The following is a 20,548-nucleotide window of genomic DNA, read 5'->3' as shown; positions in this document are numbered from 1 at the left end:
ACAAGTAAGACAAAAACCGTAAAATAGCCTCAGCTGAGGGGAGTGAATGAGACGGCAAGTGCCAGAGACACTGGGGCCCAGTTCTTTGAGCTGAGTTGACAATCTGCCACAATGACTTTCTTTGGTCATTTAAATTTCCATTCCCTCTGGCATGGTAGTAAAGAACTGGGTTTCTGTTGTAGCGGTTTACAATGGGATACATGTGACAACCCTTGATCACTGTCCAGTCAGGCACTCATGCTGAAGGCATGAGACTCAGCCCTGTTTCTGTCCTCTTTCTAGCTTTCAGACTTAATCACTCATGAGATCTTATTACTACCACGTTAAAACACTCTGTCCCCTGTGTTATTGTAACATGCTGTTGATATGCTAAAGTTTTCAATCTCATTTGTTTTGCTCTATGCTGTGTGAGTATATCTTGTATAGATGTGTTAGAAGAGGTTTTCTACAATATGAATCTAACATACAGATATCTACTTCCTCCCTAAAACCCTTTGTGGTTTTAGATACCTGAGAGATGAAGTTCAAGATCATTATCGGTTAACCCTGAAACCAGTTAGGATTTGGCACCAGAATATGAAACCTCACTGTTGATCATTGTCTCGTATTACATACGTTTATTCTGTAACTTGCCATTGTCCTAAACTGTATGTTTCAGCAATGCAAAATTTCTTATAGATTCTCTCACAGTCCTCTTAATTTTCTTGCTTGCAATCCCTGCCTGTATGTCAATGAGTTTTTCCTTAACTTCAAGCATTTTCTTCTTTCCAAGAAGTGGTGTGACACCGAGGGATGAGCTCTCTGATAGGTTGTGCAATGTCAAATGGACATCCCTGAGCATGTGGTCATACAAGCCTCACTAAGGTGAGTTGTACTTACGAATTTATATGCATATTACATGTAACAAGAACAAACAATATGAGTCCGTGAATTTGAAGAGCAGTTGGGACATGGGAGCAGTTAGATGAAGGAGAGGAGGGGACAAACAACATAAATACAGTTGTCATGCACTAAATTCTAAAAGAAAGCCAACCTTATCCTTTAGACTCAGTACTGATGTCTAGAAGCCAGCTGTGCACCAGACAAGCCGATGGCGTCTGGAGTGGTATTGATTTCGGTTACAGAGGCAGCAACTGAGAGCTGAAGAATGGAGCCAATAGCAAGAAAGGCTAACACTCCCAGATGCTATTCCTTTTTCAGCTTTATAGAGGACAAACAGGGAACAAGCACCTTTGATAGTTTGTCCAAAATAACACAGTGAAATGTCGATCTTAAATGCTCATACTTTAGAAGTCCTGCATTTAGCTATCATGTGACTTGTTGACTTTCAGAGGCTAAAACCCAGAGATAGTAGCAGAAGGGGGGAAAAAAATCTAGCTTGTCAGAAATAACAGATTTGCTTTGTTTTCTTAAGCTTATTTATTTATAACTGTATTTCTCTATGGATTGATTTATCTAGACATCACAAATGATTCTTGAGATTAGGTGCGGAAAGGCCCTTGAAGAGTAGGCATGTATGGGCCTACATTCATTGTCAGTATCTCTTCTGTAATCCCCTTTTCCAAGCTTACATTCATGGCGGTTGTGGTTAGAATATAAAAGTTTCAACACATATATTCATTCCGAAAAGAAAGATCTAGTGGCATAAGGACTAGAAAAAGACTGAAAAGAAAAAAAGAAGCCAGGAGCAATAGGAAGTGAGGAAACTTGAAAGGAAAGTGAGCCCCAAAGGAGAGAGACCTGGGTACTCACTCAGCACTAAAGGCGGGGGTGTGTGTGTGTGTGTGTGTGTGTGTGCTCTCCTAGCCTGTTTCTTTGTTGCTGTGAAACCAACCCGGAGAAGAAAGGGTCTGTTTCATCTTATAACTTCCAGGTCGCACTCCACCATCTCTGAGGGAAGCCAAGGAAGGTTCTCAAGGCAGGAATTGAAGCAGAGGCCATGGAGAAGGCTGCTTACTGCCCTGCTCACTTTGCTTCTTTGTGATACCCAGAGATGGCACCAATCACAGTGGTTTGAGCTCTCCCACTTCAATGATTAATCAAGAAAATGCCACTGAATACCTGCCTTCGGGCCAATTTAATGGAGGAAATATTTCAACTGAGTCTCTGTCTTCCCACATGACTTAAGTTTGTGTCTGGCTTACAAAAGCTAAGCAGCACAAACAAGGAGTTTGTACCACGATCCATTTCACTGTGGTGCAGTTCGATGAATCTTGTAGGGACTGCAAGATACGAATAGCTTCTAGAAAGACAGCTGTCTGTTCAGAGACGGGGTGATAGATACAAGCTCTTGGAGGTTAACATGTCCACACCCTACTATAGCTATGCACTGATCCTGAAGGTCATTTATCAGCATTATAAGATAACCGCTTCTGTTATTTGATTTCTTGATCATGCGAATGGGTAAACAATGAAGGAGAAAGCAGGAGGCTCTTGATCCAGCACGGAGGGCAAGCGGGGGGGGGGGGGGGGATTTAAGGAGACAGGGGATGAGAAGGAAGCAGTTATTTGCCACTGTTTGCTGATATTCACTGGCCAAGTGGAACCAATGTAACAGCGAACAAATTATAAAACCCACGTGTAAACAACGAGCACAGAGGGCCGCTCGGGCCCTTTCGTCGATGCAGGTGCATATTCGTATTCTGGTACCATTGGGAAATAAAACGCTATTCTGTATTCAAATGACATTAAGTTATTTACAACTAGATCTGGAAGTTTCATATTTATCATCATGAAGTTTAAAGCCAAATGTCCCTTGTTCAGGAGCACCAAAGATTAACAGATTAGAATGTTTTCCACATGTCCATTTTTACTATCAAGAGAATTTTAAAGAAGTTTTCCAGCTTCCGCAGCTGAACCAGATGTCAGTGGATTTCCACAGAGAGATGAAATTGGCAGAGTAGCCTTCTCATAACCCCAGGGTTGTTTTATCGGGGGTCAGTTTAATGTCTAGGAGCCATTTGTTGCTGAAGGCTATAAAGTTTTGGGGTCTGATCTGCCACAATTAAAGGGGAAAAAATCTGCTGACTTGCGAAACCAGCAGTATTTCTTACAACTTTTCTCACACAGCGCTGTAATTGACGCTGATGCTGGTGTAAGAACAGTAAAAGGTCTCGTTTCCACTGCATGTTTCCGGTCTCTTGTTTCAGAAACATCAGCACAGAATATTTCATCAGCCGCAGATTTTGTTGTGCAAACATGTCCGGGGGCTCTATTTACTCAATTGGTCCCTTCACTGTGTTCTCAAATGACTGAAAGATCCAGTGGATACTGACTAAAATACATTTCAGGGTAAAAAAAATAATGTTTTATTAGATTTTAATTGATAGTTTGGTTCAGAAATCATGGCCAGAAGTCTAAATGTGGTTATAATGACATACCTTAACCTCTTCTATCAAGAACTCTTAAATTCCTGTCCCTATAATTGTGAAAACATTTGAAAGTAAATGCACACTTTTAAACATAACTGTATCAAGCTACTTCTACCCCCTTTGAATAAATGAAGCATTATTAATACTTTGGATTTTCCTGCAAGCTCTGTTTGGTCATTTACCCTTCTCCAGAAAATTCTAGAAATCATTTCATGTATTTGTATAAAGTATCACAATTTGAAATATTTGAATTTCGTCTTGTTTAAACCTTTATAGATTGAAGATCTCACTTTCATGTTTCTTTCATGTTTCCCCTTCAGCTCATTTATTTTTCCTTGATCATGTTTAGTTGCTGATAATCCTGACTAAGGCATCTTCACTTCTGTTAATGTGGGACTGTCTGTCTTCTCACAGTTCCTTTGAACTATTTCATCGATTCTGTCTATGTGCCCACAGTCCTATTACTTCTCACGTTGTCTAGGTCTGCTCTGAAGGTAAACACTTTATGAGTCATACCTAAGTCTGACTTGGTGACTTTTACATCTCCATGGTTACATTACAATATTTACGTTACTATGGCAACCATAGAATCTGCTTTAAGAAATGACACAGATTTTATTGATTTTTGCATTGAATAATAAGGTCATCTTAGTGAAGACTGTCAATCACTAAGTCTTCAAAACAGAAATTTAATCATTTATTCATAAATTTAACTATTTATCCATAAATTTAACCATTTATCTAAATCTTAGTTCCCTACATACTGGCCATCTTGCTTTTCATGGAAAATCAAGTTTATTGCAAGACTAATGCCACTTTTTGGAATTTTCATGATAATATATTCATAAATTCATTACTTCATCTTATAATGATATTTGCTGTTAAGAATATCCATGTGTGCAGCTGGAGAGATGGCTCAGTGGTTAAGAGCACTGGCTGCTCTTCCAGAGGTCCTGAGTTCAATTCCCAGCAACCACATGGTGGCTCACCACCACCCACCATGTGATCTAACACACTCTTCTGGCATGCGGTGTACATGCAGATAAAGCACTCATACATAAATATTTAAAACGTAGTATCCATATAATAGTATGAGCTTTTATTTGCTGTGCTTGTGTACTGAAATTTTGTTACATTTTGGTTTTAATAGTTTTCCTAAAGTCTCTTTGGAGGTTTTAAATATACAATTAGGATATCTGGAATGATAATTATTTTACTTTACCTTTTTCCTATCTATGTCTTATACTTCTGTTCTGCTTAGAAACTCCTACATTGTTAGTAATCTCAATGATTCTTTTATTTTTCTTTGTTTTCATTATTTTTTTCATACTCTATACTTTGAGCATATCTGTCCCATCTACTCCCAGATCTTCATGGCCATAGACACACACCCAATTTCATGCTCTCTCTCTCTCTCTCTCTCTCTCTCTCTCTCTCTCTCACACACACACACACACACACACACACACACACACACACACACAAAACAAAAATGAAAATCATAACAAACAAAAACATATAAGACAAAAGCAAAACAAAACAAAAAACAAACAGTCTCCCTCCCTCCCCCAAAAACACACGGAGTAGTTCTGTGTTGGACAGCTACTTCCGGCCATATTGCTCTGGCTTGTGGATGATATACCCAGTGACACTCCACTGGAGAAAATTGATTTTCCTTTCTTATATCAATTGCAGATAAATTCTCGGTTAGGAGTGAAAAGAATGTAAATGATTTCCCAAGTCATTTGAGATGATCATAAATCTGTTTTCCTTTATTGTATTGATATATTATGCAGTCTGATTTCTGATTATTTCTACTGATCTATCTAAAAATATAAAATGGTTGTAAGAGTCAGAATACCAGAATGCCTTCTGAAACAATCTTTCATAGAAATGGCTACATAAACAAGACTTGAACAATTCCAATATCAATAGACAGGCCAATGTGGAAGGACAAAAATATGGCATGGGGTCCCTATTCTAAACAAAGAAATACAGGCAAGTAAAGACTGCTGAGAGATGAAGAATTAGCTTTTCCAAGGATGAGTGCCTTAACTGACTACCCAATACAAAATGGTCAGTCCTGAAACCATATGCATATAAACAACACTTTAAATAGAATCTCCAGGTTGTATTTATATATTTATGTGTGTGTGCCGGTCCAAGAGAGGTTGAAAGAGAAAATGGAGGGGGAAATGATAACTCAGGGTGGGGGGATACTGGGAGGGAATTGCCCTCTCAGAGGTGAAGGATCAGGGTATGGGAGAAGGAACTCTGCTTGGGGGAGAACGAGGGGGACAACATTTTGGGATGCAAACAAATAAATAAACACATAAATTTAAAATAAATGAATGGGTAATGAACTGAAGCATTCAATGCCTCATGACTGCATAAATATCACATCACATTGGGGTTTCGGCAGCAGTGACTGCTTCTAAAGTAACTACTTTCTTGTCAGGTCTGGTGACATGGGTCAATCAATTGAGTGGACCAGGATTTGAATTTAGATCCCTAGCACCACATAAACTCTAGGCATAGCAGTGGTGCCTCTCTGTGTGACCACAGTGCTGAAATCTAACTTAATGGCCTGCAGGCTCTGAACCATCCTGTATCAAAAATACGTGGAGAGCAAGCGAGGGTGATAAATGAGAGTGAAAGATGACTAAGAGGGACTGCAGTCTTCTACCAGTGTGTGTGTGTGTGTATGTGTGTGTGTGTGTGTGTGTGTGTGTGTGTATGCACATATACACATATACAAACATATAACACACAGAGAGACAGAGACATACACACAAAGAGAAGACAGGCAGAAGGGAGTAAAAGAGAGGGAGAGAAAAAGTGAGGTGGGGACAGAAGAAGGGAGAGAGAGTAAGAAGATTATCTAGGAAATACCTTACATATGGTTTATTTTTCAATGATATAAGACAAATTTCAAATCTTTAGTGGGGAAGAAATTCAGTCAGATTTCATTGACTTTTCTGATGTAGAAATCATGTTCAGCTAATTAACACTAGACCGTACTTCATTCAGACAAGCTTGCAATGGCTGAAAGGGGATTCCACATCAGATTCTCTCTGTGCTAAATGGATATGTTTACTATACTTAGGGGAAAGTGTGCCTCTGGGATATCATTCCTCACTAGTATTTTCCTACTAAATGTAGATCACATCCCTCATCAAAGAAGTTTCTTTTGTAGGAGAGTGTTACAAATACAACCACAGTAAAACCCTACACCTGGGACTCGGGGAACATTCTGGAAGAGACAGTAGAAATGTGGTAAGAACCAGAAGACCAGGAAGTCTTGTGTGAGGCTATAACAAACCTGCCTACCCAAGGCCTAAACCATTCCAACGCTGGTTGATATCCCAGTGTAGGTGGGGCCCCACCTCCAGACCAACATCGCTATTAACTGCTGAGAGTAGAAATCACGCTCCTGATTTGTTATCCGATATCAAGTAATTGGCCCAGAAAACACACGCAAGCCACACTGAATGGTCTCAGGCTTGCGTTCTTATGTTTACTGGACTGGTATCTTGGTAATAAAAATGATTTACTCTGTGGAAGGGTAAAAATCTGTGCTTTCTTGGATTAATCTAATGTTATCCTTTTGAAGTCATGCTGTCTTTTCTTACAGCTGAAGCGTATACTAATACTCTGTGTTCCACATTATTTTCAAGAAGTTTTCCAATATGTCTGTGTAGAAAAGAAGCAAGTGCTGGAGAATTTGCCCAGTAGTTAAGAACTTTGGCTGCTGGTTCAGGGGACCAAGGTTAGATTCCCAAGACCCACATGGCAGTGCACATCTGTGTATAACTACCGTTGCAGGAAATCAGCTGACCTCTGTTGACCTCAGGGGATGCCAGTCATGCACATGGGGTACACAGATAGGCAGGCAAAACCCTCACGAATGAAAAATAATAAAATAAGACAAAAAAGTAAATTAATTTACAGAACAGAACATCTATTCTGTGGGCTCTGACTTTCAATAGAAAAGAGTAAGTATGGGTTATGTAAACAAATGTCTCCTTCCAGAGTGCTTACTAAAGTAAAAACATATTCAAAATCATGAGCCTTATTTAGTTATCTATAGTTACAGTGAGAGAAATGAAAAGGAAACTAATATTCAAGCACACCCTTTAAACCTCTTTTTTTTTTACCTCATAAAATTAGTCTTAAAAATATTTCCCACTTCCTATAGGGAAAGGTTTTCCCCCCCGAGAAACTGCTCAAGGTGAAAACATGCTTAATATAAATACGTTTAATCTTTTATTTATGGATAAGCTAAGCTGATCTTAGAATCTCTTAGCTTCATTATTTGGATAATTTTCTCATATTTTTTCATAGGTTGACAAACTATTTTCAATCCTGATTTGAAGAGGTGAAAGTGATTAGCAATATTAGAAAATGTCCTTAGAGTACAAAGAGCAGACTTATTCAACAGCACCAGGAAAGACCAAATTCAAAGCAGAAAGTCAATAGTCAGAGAGTTCAGTAATTGCAAGTCATACACTCTGGAGTCCCTCCCTGGAAGCAGCCAAATGTTTCCAGTTGTCTATAAATCTCTTCACCATGGAATGGACTCTACAGTACAAATTATTTGTTTCAACTGTGATGAATTATTGTACGCTGTTCACTGACCTAAAAATATTTACTGAATACCTTCTGTGACAATACACAGATAAGCACTATGAGGCACACTCATTTTTTAAAGTATCACTTTTATTTAGGTATGTGTGTGTATGACATGTGAGTGTAATGCACATATGTGCAGGTGCTAGTGGTTCCCGGGACCTGGAGCTACAGATGGTTGTGAGGCATCAAACAGAACCCAGGTCCTCTGTAAGAGCACCAAATGCTCATAAGCATCAAGTTACCTCTCCAGCTACATGGCTTTCTTCAGGAATATTTTCACATGATTATATAGATGTGAAAGTCATAGTAATGTGCTTATGCAATAATCAAGATTTAACCCAGCTTATAAATTTAAGTTACATTGACTTATTTTTTAAATATGTACAAATGCAATAAGGGCCTACTAATTTGTTTCCATATTACTTTTTTATAGTTTTGTCTAATTTTGGGTTAGTGTACACGATTACTCAGGAAACATGGAGATTGTAGCAGCTTGTACAATCCTGACCCTAGGTATAATTTGGTTTGGTTTTGTTTTGTTTTGTTTTTACCGATTAAACAATGTGGAAACCTCACTTGGCACCATATCCTGTAATCGCAGCACTACAGAGGTGGGGGCAGGAGGATAAGGAATTCCAGATAATCTTAGAATATTTCAGAAGCTTGAGGCTAGACCCTAGTACTCAGGTGCCTGGTAGCACATTCCTGGAATTCCAGCACTGGGAAAGAGGAGATGGGTAAATCCCTGGGATTCAGTGGCCAACCAGTCCCACGGTGAGCTGCAGTTCCTTGTGAAAGATCCTGTCTCAAAAACCAAGTACCCAAAGACTATACATGGACTGACCCAGGGCTCCAACTGCATATGTAGCAGAGGATAGCCTTGTTGGGCACCAGTGGAAGGGGAAGCCCTTGGTCCTGCCAAGGTTGGACCCCCAGTGCAGGGGAATATGGGGGAAGGGTAGTAAGGGGGATGTATGGGGGAAATACCCATATGGGGGAGGGGAGAGGATGGGGACTTATGGACAGGAAACCGGAAAGGGGAATAACATACATTTGAAATGTAAGTAAAGAAATACACCTAATAAAAATTTTTAAAAAAATAATGGGGGGGATGCCGGAAAGTCAACCCGGGGCCCCATAGTCTAAATATACTTACCGCTAAGCCTGGTCAATTATCTCTCATCAATAAAGAAGCATCTCAGTGCATTCTGAGACGATAGTGGAAAAATAAAAACCAAGGTATAAAGTAAGAACATAGGAGGTAGTTTGTTATAGCCCTGTTTAGGAGACTAATAATGTCACATGGAAATTCAATCCTCTCATACCTAATTTCTTCAAGACTTTTATTACACAGGGGGATATATCTTGTATCTGCTGAGCCATCACTGAATCTTTGGCTTAAAACCAATTTAATGGTGGTATACAATTGTTTCATTGTTATAGTGAATCAAATTTCCAAGTATTTCATTGAAATTCTTTGTATCTATTTCATTAATATAAATTGTTTCTTCTTTCTGTTTGTCATTATCACTATTTTCTTTTCTTTTGGAGTTTGAGAACTTTTTCCTTGAAAAAAATATATTGGATGGAGTTGGTTCTCTGGAGATCTGGTAGAATTTGGCAGTGTATCTATCTGTTCCAGGAATAGACTTGTTGCGGTTTTTCATTACTACTTTAGCCTCATTATTTGTTAGTGACTGTGTTTGGTCATCTGCATTCTCTTGGTTCATTTTAAGTAGGTCATGTGTGTTTAAAAATTCATCTACATCTTTATGCTTCTCAACTTGTTGAAATAGTCCAAATTTTTCCCTAATTATCCTTTAACTTTTGAAAATCTGTATAATATTCTATTTTTTCTCTGATTTTATTAAGTTTTCTTCTGGTTAGTTAGACCTTTCATCAACTTTGTTATTTTCAAAGAGCAAACTTTCTCTTGCTTGATCTTCTGTATTATTCTTTAAGGGTGCTTATTAATGTCTGCTCTGATCATTATTAGTTCTCTACATCTATTGAATTACTGTTTGGCTAGTTTTTGTCTAATTATTCTTTTTTTAGACTAAGAGTACATCACTAGTTTGTGATTTGAGATCCTTTTGTTTAAGATGCCAAACACAGAGATAAGGATTTCCGACTTACAACTGCCTTAATTGTGTCCCATAGGTATTCATAACTCAACTTTTCATTTTAATTTAATGCTGAGATTTTTTAAAATATCATTTCTCTCCTTGCTATATCACTATCCAACCAATTATCCACAAATATATTGTCCAATCTCTCTGTTTTCTTTTTGTCTATCTGTTCTTCTAATAGGATTTATTCTTACCGAGCTTTCCTGGGTGTCAACCTCTCTCCTCTCTCTCTCTCTCTCTCTCTCTCTCTCTCTCTCTCTCTCTCTCTCTCTCTCTCTCTCTCTCTCTCTCTCCCCCTCCATCCCCCCTTTCTGTTTTCTGTATTGTTGACTTATGTGTTGGTCATTAATTATTTTAGCTTTTTTTCTTTTAATAATAGAATACCTTTGTTTCTCCTCCAGCTTTTAAAGTTAATTTTCTGGGTACAGCAATGGTGACTGGAAGCCTTGCTATTCAGTAGTCTCTTTTTCCTTTGCCTGAGAGTTCCTGCTGCAGTTTGGTGCTATCTGATAGATTTCTTGTGATATTACTCATGTCTCAGAGCTCTCTATACCTTTCCTCTTGGCTGTGCACTTAGAATTTTAACCATAAAATGGTATGGAGGAGGTTCTCCTGGTCTTTTTCAGTTGGAGGTCCATAATTGTCCTTTACTTAAATGTCCCCCTAAGGAATTTTCCTGTTCTTTCTTGGTGACTTTCTACCTCTCTATGACGTGTAGCTGTTCTGCCACCTCCTTCCCAACTTCTGCAGCCGTTTCTCTCTTTCTCCTCCCGTAACGTGGGATCTCCTTTGGCACAGAGGAAGCCCCTCGTTCACAATCTTACCCCAGAAGTCCCCTGCATCCTCCTCTTGCTGGTACATCTATTTTACTTAGCTGTTTCAAATGTATCAGATAAGTGAACAATGTCTAATGCATGCAATTACAAAATATATTTGCTGCCCAATGCTGTGAACTACGGTTCTATTCATAAATAAGATGCATGCTAAATGTTCATATGGTCGGCTAAGGCAGTAACTGCAATGACTGTCACGAGTTTGCCAACTGCAACCATGATCAAGGCATTCTTCTGGAAATTCTGTGACTTGTCTCAATTTTGCACAATTACACCCTCTGTAACAAGTACGAAGTGAAAAACAGAAAGGCTTGGATAGGTAGTAGTGGAAATTGTTTTAAATCCTCTTTGAAAGCCACATAAACCAATTACATTAAGAAAAACTTGTAGTTTGGTGGCATTTTAACATGGTTTAGTCAGAGTCTACATAAAACCATGAATGCTTTTGATGTAAAAATTAGGTTAATAATTTAGTCTCTCTAAAAGAGAATAATAAACATATGGAAAGCATTATAAAGAAAGGCACACTAGCTAGAGGTCTATTAAATCCAAGGGGAAGAAAGCATGTAGTATTTCTTCATGAGAAACGCTGGGCTTTCTGTATGGAAGTGCTACTTGCAGCGTTGGGTCTAATTTGCTTTACCCAATTATGCTTTACCCAATTATGAAGGCTCAAAACATTTTAATGGAGAAAAATGAGCAATTGTTTTATATTAAGTAGATTAACCAATTTGTTAAACTGGTGTTTTATTTGGGGATTTGGGGAATATGAAACAGGATAAAACTCGGCTTTTGCATAAACTTGGAGACAAGTATGTAGGGCCGTGTATGTTTCTTCCATCACTAAAGTGTTGTGCACTTTATCACCTCGTTCTCTTAGTCTATTGATTTTGTGGAGGTATAAATATCCCACGCGTACATCTATAATCAGAATATTTTCTCTATATTAAAAGTATCTGATAGCTATGAATTATTGATGTCCACATACCCAAGTGGTCCTATGAGTTACATGTTTAAGTAATTAGAAAAACACAATAAAACTTGAAAATCCAAGAAAGGTCCCTGCACTAGCTGACTGGATGTGCTTTCCAGACTGAAGGGGACATTTCATTTATAACTCCCATTTATTTCCTCCCACTGCAGCCAACTTTCTGTGTATTACATGTCTCCTTGCCTTAATAGTAACTTCTAGTTTGGAACACTGCAAGCTGTTTCTCCTCCCCTAAATGAAAGCAAAATGATAGCCACTCTACATACACCACAAATTTTACTAGAAACCACTTCAAAGATTCCATTAAAGTGCAGTACGGCCACTGCTTCCTGAAGCCAAGGTTAGCCATGATCCTAATGAAGCTGGGTTCACTCATTTCCCCTACATTGAAACACATAGGCTTTCCCCCCACCAAAATTCTTCTTATCTAAATTTAAACCTCCTTGTTTCATTGTTGTTGTTGCCATTTCTATTAAAAGGTGGGGTTAGAAATGGTCTCTGGTAGGCTTCTCTTTATCCAGGACTATTAGAGACTAGGACCTATATGTGTCTACAGTGACATTCCAAGCCATACCCAGCTGTCTTCAATGGAATTAGAATTATAAAAGACTTAAATGTAGTGTGAAATATTTATAGTTTTTAGAACGTGGGAATGGATGTGTCTTCTTCCGGTGTTAGTGTCTTACCGAACTGTGCAACCCAAAGCCACACTGACACACATGTAAGAAAGAAATAGCTAAGATTTTGAAGCACAAGTATCCTTTGCCCACCTCTGCTTTTGGCCATTTTTTCAATTGTTTATTTACAGTGGGCTCTCAGTCCTCATAACATGTTTTCAAATATACAAGTTGCTGTGACACTTTTTAACCCATGTCTTTAAAATGAAACCTTAAAGCTCATAGATAATATGGAGCTGGAAGAATACCACTGCTTTCTCAGGCGACCATCTTGCCTCCCTCCTGCCTTCTGTCCGTACTTTGCATAGAGATTGTATATATGGGAAAGGATACAACAGAAAATATGATCACAGGTTCTTAGAGTTTTTATGAACTCCCAAAGGAACCGATAAGACTATAATAATCACCTCTTCCCTGATTTTTCCCTAACACACACACACACACACACACATACACACACACACACACACACACACACACACAATTTGTGAAGAGTTTAGTGCAAATTTAAACTTAGCATTCCTTCAGAACAGACATTATTAGAAAGACTGACCTGCAACTATCTTAAAGTAATTCATTTGGTTTGTCTTTGAAATTCAATGGAAAGCAAATTCTTTTTTTTTTTTTTTGTTTGTTTGTTTCTATTTTTTTTTATTTTTTATTTTTTTTATTATCTTGAGTATTTCTTATATACATTTCAAGAGTTATTCCCTTTCCCGGTTTCCGGACAGACATCACCCTCCCCCCTCCCCTTCCTTGTGGGTGTTCCCGTCCCAAACCTCCCCCCATTGCCACCCTCCCCCCACCAGTCTAGTTCACTGGGGGTTCAGTCTTAGCAGGACCCAGGGCTTCCCCTTCCACTGGTGCTCTTACTAGGATATTCATTGCTACCTATGGGGACAGAGTCCAGGGTCAGTCCATGTATAGTCTTTAGGTAGTGGCTTAGTCCCTGGAAGCTCTGGTTGCTTGACATTGTTGTACTTTTGGGGTCTCGAGCACCTTCAAGCTCTTCCAGTTCTTTCTCTGATTCCTTCAACGGGGGACCTATTCTCAGTTCAGTGGTTTGCTGCTGGCATTCGCCTCTGTATTTGGAAAGCAAATTCTTAACTCAGAGAAATGCAATGAAATATGAAAATTTTGATATATAAAGAGACATTTTCTATTTTCCATTTATAATCAATGTCATAAAAAATAAACATGCGTATCTTCCTTGGATGGGGTAAATTGTGTTATTGTTGTTATTGTTTGTTGTGTTGTTATTGTTGTTGCTGTTGTTGTAATTGTTATTGTTGTTTGTGATGGTTTGATATGCTTGGTTCAGGGAGTGGCACTATTGGGATATGTGGCCTTGTTGGAATAGGTGTATCACTGAAGGCTTAAGACCTTCACCCTAGCTGCCTGGAAGTCAGTCTTCTACTAGCTGCCTTCAGACAAAGATGTAGAACTCTCAGCTCCTCCTATACCATGCCTGCCTGGATGCTGCCGTGTTCCTACCTTGATGTTACTGGACTAAACCTCTGAACCTGTAAGCCAGTCCCAATTAAATGTTGTCCTTTATAAGATTTGCCTTGGTCATGTGTGTGTTCACAGCAGTAAAACCCTAAGACAGAAGTTGGAACCAGGAATGGGGTATTTCTGTGATAGGCCTGACCATGCTTTTCTTTGGAAGACTATGGATTTGGGAACTTTGGGTTTGAAAAGCCATGGAATACTTTAAGTGGAGCTTAATGGGCCAAAATAGTAGGACTATGGAAGACAGTGAAACTGAGGGTCATTTTAACTGTGTAGGCCTGCTGGTCTAAGAGGTATCCGTGGAAAAGAACTTTAATATGTGTCAAGAGACTGTTTTTGTGATGTTTTGGTGAAGAACGTGGCTGCTTTTTGCCAGTGTCTGAAGATGCTACCTGAGGCTAAGAAAAAGAGATGTATATTATTAATTGCATTGACAAAGGAAATCTCAGAAACACCCATTATAGACTGTATTTTCTAGTTAAGTCTCATGAAGAGCATTTTAAACAAGCATAGCAAACTGAGAAAGGAAAAATATCAAATACATGGTTTGAGTATTAAAGGGGCACCAGGAAGTGAAATGGAGCTGAATCCTGTCTGTGTTCTAGGAGAGAGCAGATTAAGGAAGTAGTAACTTTGGGGCAAGATGTCACCCAGATAAATTTAGATCAAGGCATGGCAGTAAAAGCCTTTAATTCCAGGAGACAAAGACAAACAGATCTCTGGGTTCAAGGCCAGCTTAGAACAGAGCAAGTTCTAGGTAAAGAAAAACTTAAATCCAGGTTTGGTGGCACAAAGCTTTAATCCCAGTGCTTAGGAGACAGGCATGCAGATCTTTTGAGTTCAAAGTCAGTCTACAGAGCAAGTTACAGGACAGCCAAGCTTAGGCAGTGAAGAAACTGGAAAAGAGGAAGCTGGTGATCATGTAATAGAACAAGGGGGCCATGTTCCAGCTTCAGCAAGCATCAGAACTCAGCAGCTTTGGCCAAGTGGCTCTGGCTTTAGAATCCAGAATAGAAGGGACTATTGGGACAATTGATTCTAAGAAATTAGTGGTTATTAAGAAGAGACCAGCATCAGTGACATGAAATCTTCTGAGAAGTGTTTTCTAGGAACACAAGGATATTCCAGAAATAGCCAAGGTTGTACCTCATGCTGCAGATGTACTTGGAAATGTATAACAGTCACCCAGGTGGTACTCATTTTAAAGGGATGAAGAGGTTATGGAGAACAGCTGAGGCTTGGTACTGTGACAAGTCATAAAAAGCAATTGGTAGAAGGGTAGCCTCAGTTGCAGTTGATGGCCCAGGAGTGAAGGGATCATGCAAAAGATTTGAGGCCTGGCACCATGAAGGGAGCCTATAAGAGGCTATTGGTGAAGCCGAGTTGCAACAAAAGACCCCAGTGTATTGGAGATGCCAGTATCATGGGATGATCATCAAGAACAGCACCAGCAGTGGAGTGGATCAACATGAGCTTAGACAGAGGGCAGAGCTGGAGAGGTGATGCCAGCCCTTTGGAGGAGCCCAGAAGATTATGTGTGGATCCCAAACATTGAAACAAGGAGTTGTAACACTGAAGTTGCCTTGGAGATTCCAAGATTTTTGAGATGCCAGAGCCATAGGAATGATGCTAACAAGGACTTCAAACACCCCAGGAAAAGAAGTTTGTGGCAGTCAGCAAAGATGAAAAAGAGGATGGAGATCTGAAGACCACTTCAACATCAGACATGGCGATGCAGAGTTTAGAGTGAGCTCAGCTGGTTTCCTGCCTTGCTTTGTGAATTACAGTTAAGTGACTGAATAAATCTCAAAAGAGACTTTGAACTCTGGACTTTTGACATCGTTAAAAGACTGCTATAGACTATGGGGACTTTGGAAGTCGAACTAAATTGTACTTTTGTTATGCTATGGCTAGATATGGCCCCCATAGACTCACATGTCTGAACAAGTCTATGGGAGCCATGGAGTAGAATGTGATGGCTTGTATATGCTTGGCCCAGGGAGTGGCACTACTGAGATATGTGACCTTGTTGGAATAGGTGTGTCACTGTGGGTGGAGCCTAAGACCTTCAGCCTGGAAGTCAGTCTTCTACTAGCTGCCTTCAGATGATGAAGAACTCTCGGCTCCTCCTGTATCATGTCTGCCTAAATGCATTCATGTTCCTGCCTAGATGATACTGGACTGAGCCTCTGAATCTGTAAGCCGGTCCCAATTAAATGTTGTCCTTTATAAGACTTGCCTTGGTCATAGTGTGTGTTCACAGCAGTAAAACCCTAAGACACCGGTGTTATATATCCTTTGATTAAGAGTATGGTCTTTTGAGGAGTCCTGGCCACATATAGATTTTTTTTCATTTTCTCCACTTGCTTGGATCCAAATTTATATAGCATCCCCAGTACAGGATTCCAATATTCACCTAGGTTTCAGTGCTTATCTATGAATGGGGAGGTTGCCACTCAACTGATCAAGTTTTCTAAATCTCAATTTAGTTTTCTTTCACCTCATCTTTCCAAGCTATTTACCTCAGTAATTTATTTATTTTCTTGAAACATATACACTTCCTACTGGGAACTATCACTTCTTACTCTGTAGGTTAATTTTGACAAGTACAAACATTTATTATGACATTCTGAGAAATGCATTGTGAATAAGTTGCATCACTGTGCATCCTATAATATACTCATGCAAACCCAGAGTGGATCACTCTGCATGGCCTCTTGATTCAATAAATTGATTCAAAAAGTAGAAGTTTGCACTGGTCCACAGTGTATTTTGCAATAAGCAGCAGAAGAGAAGTAAAACAACAGTAGGTCTGCGGTTACAGCTCAGTCTTAAATAATTGACCTAACATAGATGAGGAGGCCTGAGAGCTGATGGCCAGGAGGCCCCAAATCTGATGGTCAGCATCAAGTACATGCAAGAAAAGAAAGAAGGAAAGGAAAGGAAGAGAAGGGAAGAGAAGGGAAGGGAAAGAAGGAAAGAAGGAAGGAAGAAAGGAAGGAAGGAAAAAAGAAAGAAAGAAAGAAAGAAAGAAAGAAAGAAAGAAAGAAAGAAAGAAAGGAAGGAAGGAAGAAAGGAAGGAAGGAAGGAAGATAGATAGGTGGGTAGGTGGGTGGGGTATAAAAGTGCATAATAAAAAAATTACTTACTATAGATGTCAATACTATTGTATAAATACAATATTTATACAACTATGTATACAACTCTATGCTATCACTGTACATACTGAACATGACTTTTGTGGCATATTTTGATATAATCAGCGACACATGTTTGCTAGCAGCAGCGTCATAGTACATGGCTCATGCATCACATTAGGACACCGTGATGTAGACCAGATCCCTGGAGATAGTAGTTTTTCAGCACTAATGTCTTAAAAGATCACTACTCTCTGTATAATTTATTCTCTATTTAAATATTATTAAATACTTAATATAAATTTTAAAATAATAAACATTAAATAATATATAACTATAATCCCCCAGATATGCTTTTTCTTAACAACAAAAATCCACATGGATATAAAAATATTTAGTACCTGAACAAGCAATATTGATAGGCAGAGACTAAAGGTCTTTTTGTCTACATTCTGAAACTTTACACTATAAGCCTTTATCCCCAATAACTAAGCTAACATTGATAGAACAATAAACATGGCATATAAATGAGTCACTACTCATAATTCAAAAATATAGAAATATCGAGGTAGAGGGAGAACCTTAGGAATGTGCTCAAGAATATCTAATACAAAAAGGTGAAGCCAGACACAGAACCCTGCAGCCATGCCCAGTGCTCCATTGCCCTTAGAAGTAGACTTCCTAGAAAGGAAAACTTTTAAAGTTGCAATGTCCCAAACTATCATAAGATAATCTTTTTCTTCTTGAATATATAATACAAGTCAAAATAAGCTCTCCCCACTGTTTCTAAACTTTTGCCAACAACTGTACATTTTGAAACTGTAACATTAAGCTTTACAAACTGACCTTCACTCTTACCAAAAATCTGTCCTAGTATTCTTTAATTGTCAAAATTTTAACTATTATGATATCAAATTAATTTATTTGTTATAAGATTAAGAATATTTTAAAATAAAACTATTTAAATTTATTCTTTAGATAAATACACTTAGAATAGCATATAACAGTGACTCTTAATACTCTAACATTTTAGATAGGTTTCTTTAACATACAATGGAATCATTTGATTAAAATAAATGGGTTCTATTAAAAGTGAAGTATGGGATCAGTGGTGAAGTGTTTGCATGTGTAAGGCCTGAGGGTCAATTCCTAAGTGTGCATGTGCACACACACACACACACACACACACACACACTCACATACCAAGTGAGGTTTCAAATATTAAAATAAAAAATTAATAAAATAGTCTATATTCCTACTCATATATATTCATCATAGAGCAATCAAACTATTAAAAGATCATTTATTTCATGATTACAATAGTACATGCTACTGTTTTGTCTCTTTACTTCTCAACACATCGTAATATTCAGCTCTGTTAAACTTTATAGTTGAAGTAGATAGGCATTGAAATTAGAAGGCAGAGATCTAATAGAATTGATACTTTAAAAAAAAAGATCAACAAGGTGACCAAATCACATGAAATAGTAATGACCTCAATTTCCCTAAAACATCATCTTGCCTTTGCAAATATTTCCTGTGTGTGTGCCATGTTCAATCATACTGGTAGAATCTCAACATAAACTATATAATGCATATTGTTTAGACATCACATTTGCATTTGATAAATTTATCTCTCAGCATGCTCGTGTCACAGAACGGATACACAGCCACAGCACAGCGCACTGAGACTACGAATACCTGAAGAGCCGTTAGGATGTTTGCGAGGGCTTGTCCATACGTGTCATGGCAGTGAACAGCAAGAGCCCCCGGAGGGATCTCTTTCATGACACTTTCCAACATTGTCTTCATGCTGCCTGGAGTACCAACCCCAACTGTGTCTCCCAAAGAGATCTCATAGCAGCCCATGCTGTACAATCTCTTGGAAACCTGTTGAAAGGCAAACTCCTGATAAGACAATGAAAATAAGAAGCCACCCACCCTCTGCCTCTTAAGTAATCGCCACCTGAAGTTTAAAATTACTGTGGAAAACGTATGATCTATTTTTTTGATCCTCCTTTATGCTCATTAAATTGTAAGCCCCGTATTCACATTTTAGATGAAATTACCGTTATTATCTTGTATGTTCAAGTTTGTCTTAGAGTCCAACCTACTTCATACATACACACCTGTCCATCCATCTATTTATGTGCAAACTGTACACAGAAATGAGGTTAATATTTCTCAACTTTAACTGAACGGAAGCACTGATGGTCTACTTCGGAAGTAGTGTTTCTCTGGGCATTATATCAGAGGCCAAGAGACATCACCAGTAATTTCAGCTCTGTCACTAAGTAGCTTAGCAATTGAAAGGATCACTTGAACTTCTATCCTGTGAGTGAAGACATGCATGCCAGGTAAGTGTCAAGTCCTCCTCATCAAGCCTAATGACCAATGTCACAACGAACAAGCAAAGTGCCCTCTTGAGGACAGCATGTTATTTTGATGGGGATTCTAGAATTGAGCAAGTATGGACTTGACTGTTAGCTCTCACCCAGACTTGATTCTGGGTTGACCATGAGCTTTTCCTATTGCTGCTTCAGTTATTAATTTGTTTAATATGGACAGCAAACTGTCCTCGCCTTTTTTCTGAGTGCTTTCTAAAGCCTTGACAGTTTTCTTTCAAAACTTACAGTCATGACAATGTTAAGCACATGCTTGGCTGCAAAAACACAATAAATAAAAGATTCTTTTCATTAACTTGTTCATTCAACTTGCACTTGTCCAGGGCCACTTATTCTAGTCACTGTGTTAAGTGAGAAAGCAAATTTGATGTGGCTCTTGTAATCTTGGATACAAACGAGGACCAAATTTTGTCGGTATTGGGGAGATAAACACAAATAAGTTTAAATAAGATTTGGAGAAAGAAACAAGTTCTACATTATGTATTAATGAACACTGGACACTGGCTTAGAGCCGTCAAGCAGGAGGCTGTAAGTGCCTTGACATAATGTAAATTTGAAGGAGGTGAGAGAGAAGGATCTGAAACGTGTTTGAGAAAATATACATACATAAAGATTAGTGGTTTGCAAGCCACTGATGTGTAAAAGGCAGAGAGCATCTGAGAGCAAGGAAAATGTCAAATGTACAAGAGAGGGACACAGCAAGAGAAGAATGGGGCTGGCGGGGTGGGCATAAAGTGTGAAAAAGGAGGAGAGTCTGTAAAAGTAATCAGAGTTTCTAAGGGTCAACTCAGAAAGAAAAGAGTGAATTCACAAAATGTATTAGGCTAGCACAAAGAACTCTGAAGCAAAGTTGCTGGTTGT

The 20,548-nt window shown here is 38.7% G+C and overlaps 1 protein-coding gene across 6 annotated transcripts in view; it reads right to left on the bottom strand.

Annotated features, from left to right (window-relative positions):
• Positions 1-20,548, bottom strand: part of Hmgcll1 (3-hydroxy-3-methylglutaryl-CoA lyase like 1) — a 162,052-nt gene that overhangs the window by 75,853 nt on the left and 65,651 nt on the right. For 5 of the 6 annotated variants that reach the window (XR_010054009.1, XM_063265886.1, XM_006243415.5 and 2 more), the window contains exon 7: positions 18,984-19,172. Coding sequence is in view for 5 of the 6 variants with exons in the window: in XM_063265886.1 (XP_063121956.1) it covers positions 18,984-19,172 (189 nt within the window). In the remaining variant the exon portion in view is untranslated. Of the gene's footprint in view, positions 1-10,395; positions 13,716-18,983; positions 19,173-20,548 lie in introns of those variants that run through there. The other variant, XM_039081879.2, reaches the window with a different exon arrangement.

Source organism: Rattus norvegicus, chromosome 8 (genome assembly GCF_036323735.1).
Source record: "Rattus norvegicus strain BN/NHsdMcwi chromosome 8, GRCr8, whole genome shotgun sequence".
NCBI classification, from domain to species: domain Eukaryota; kingdom Metazoa; phylum Chordata; class Mammalia; order Rodentia; family Muridae; genus Rattus; species Rattus norvegicus.
This window is presented reverse-complemented; position numbering and strand designations above follow the sequence as displayed.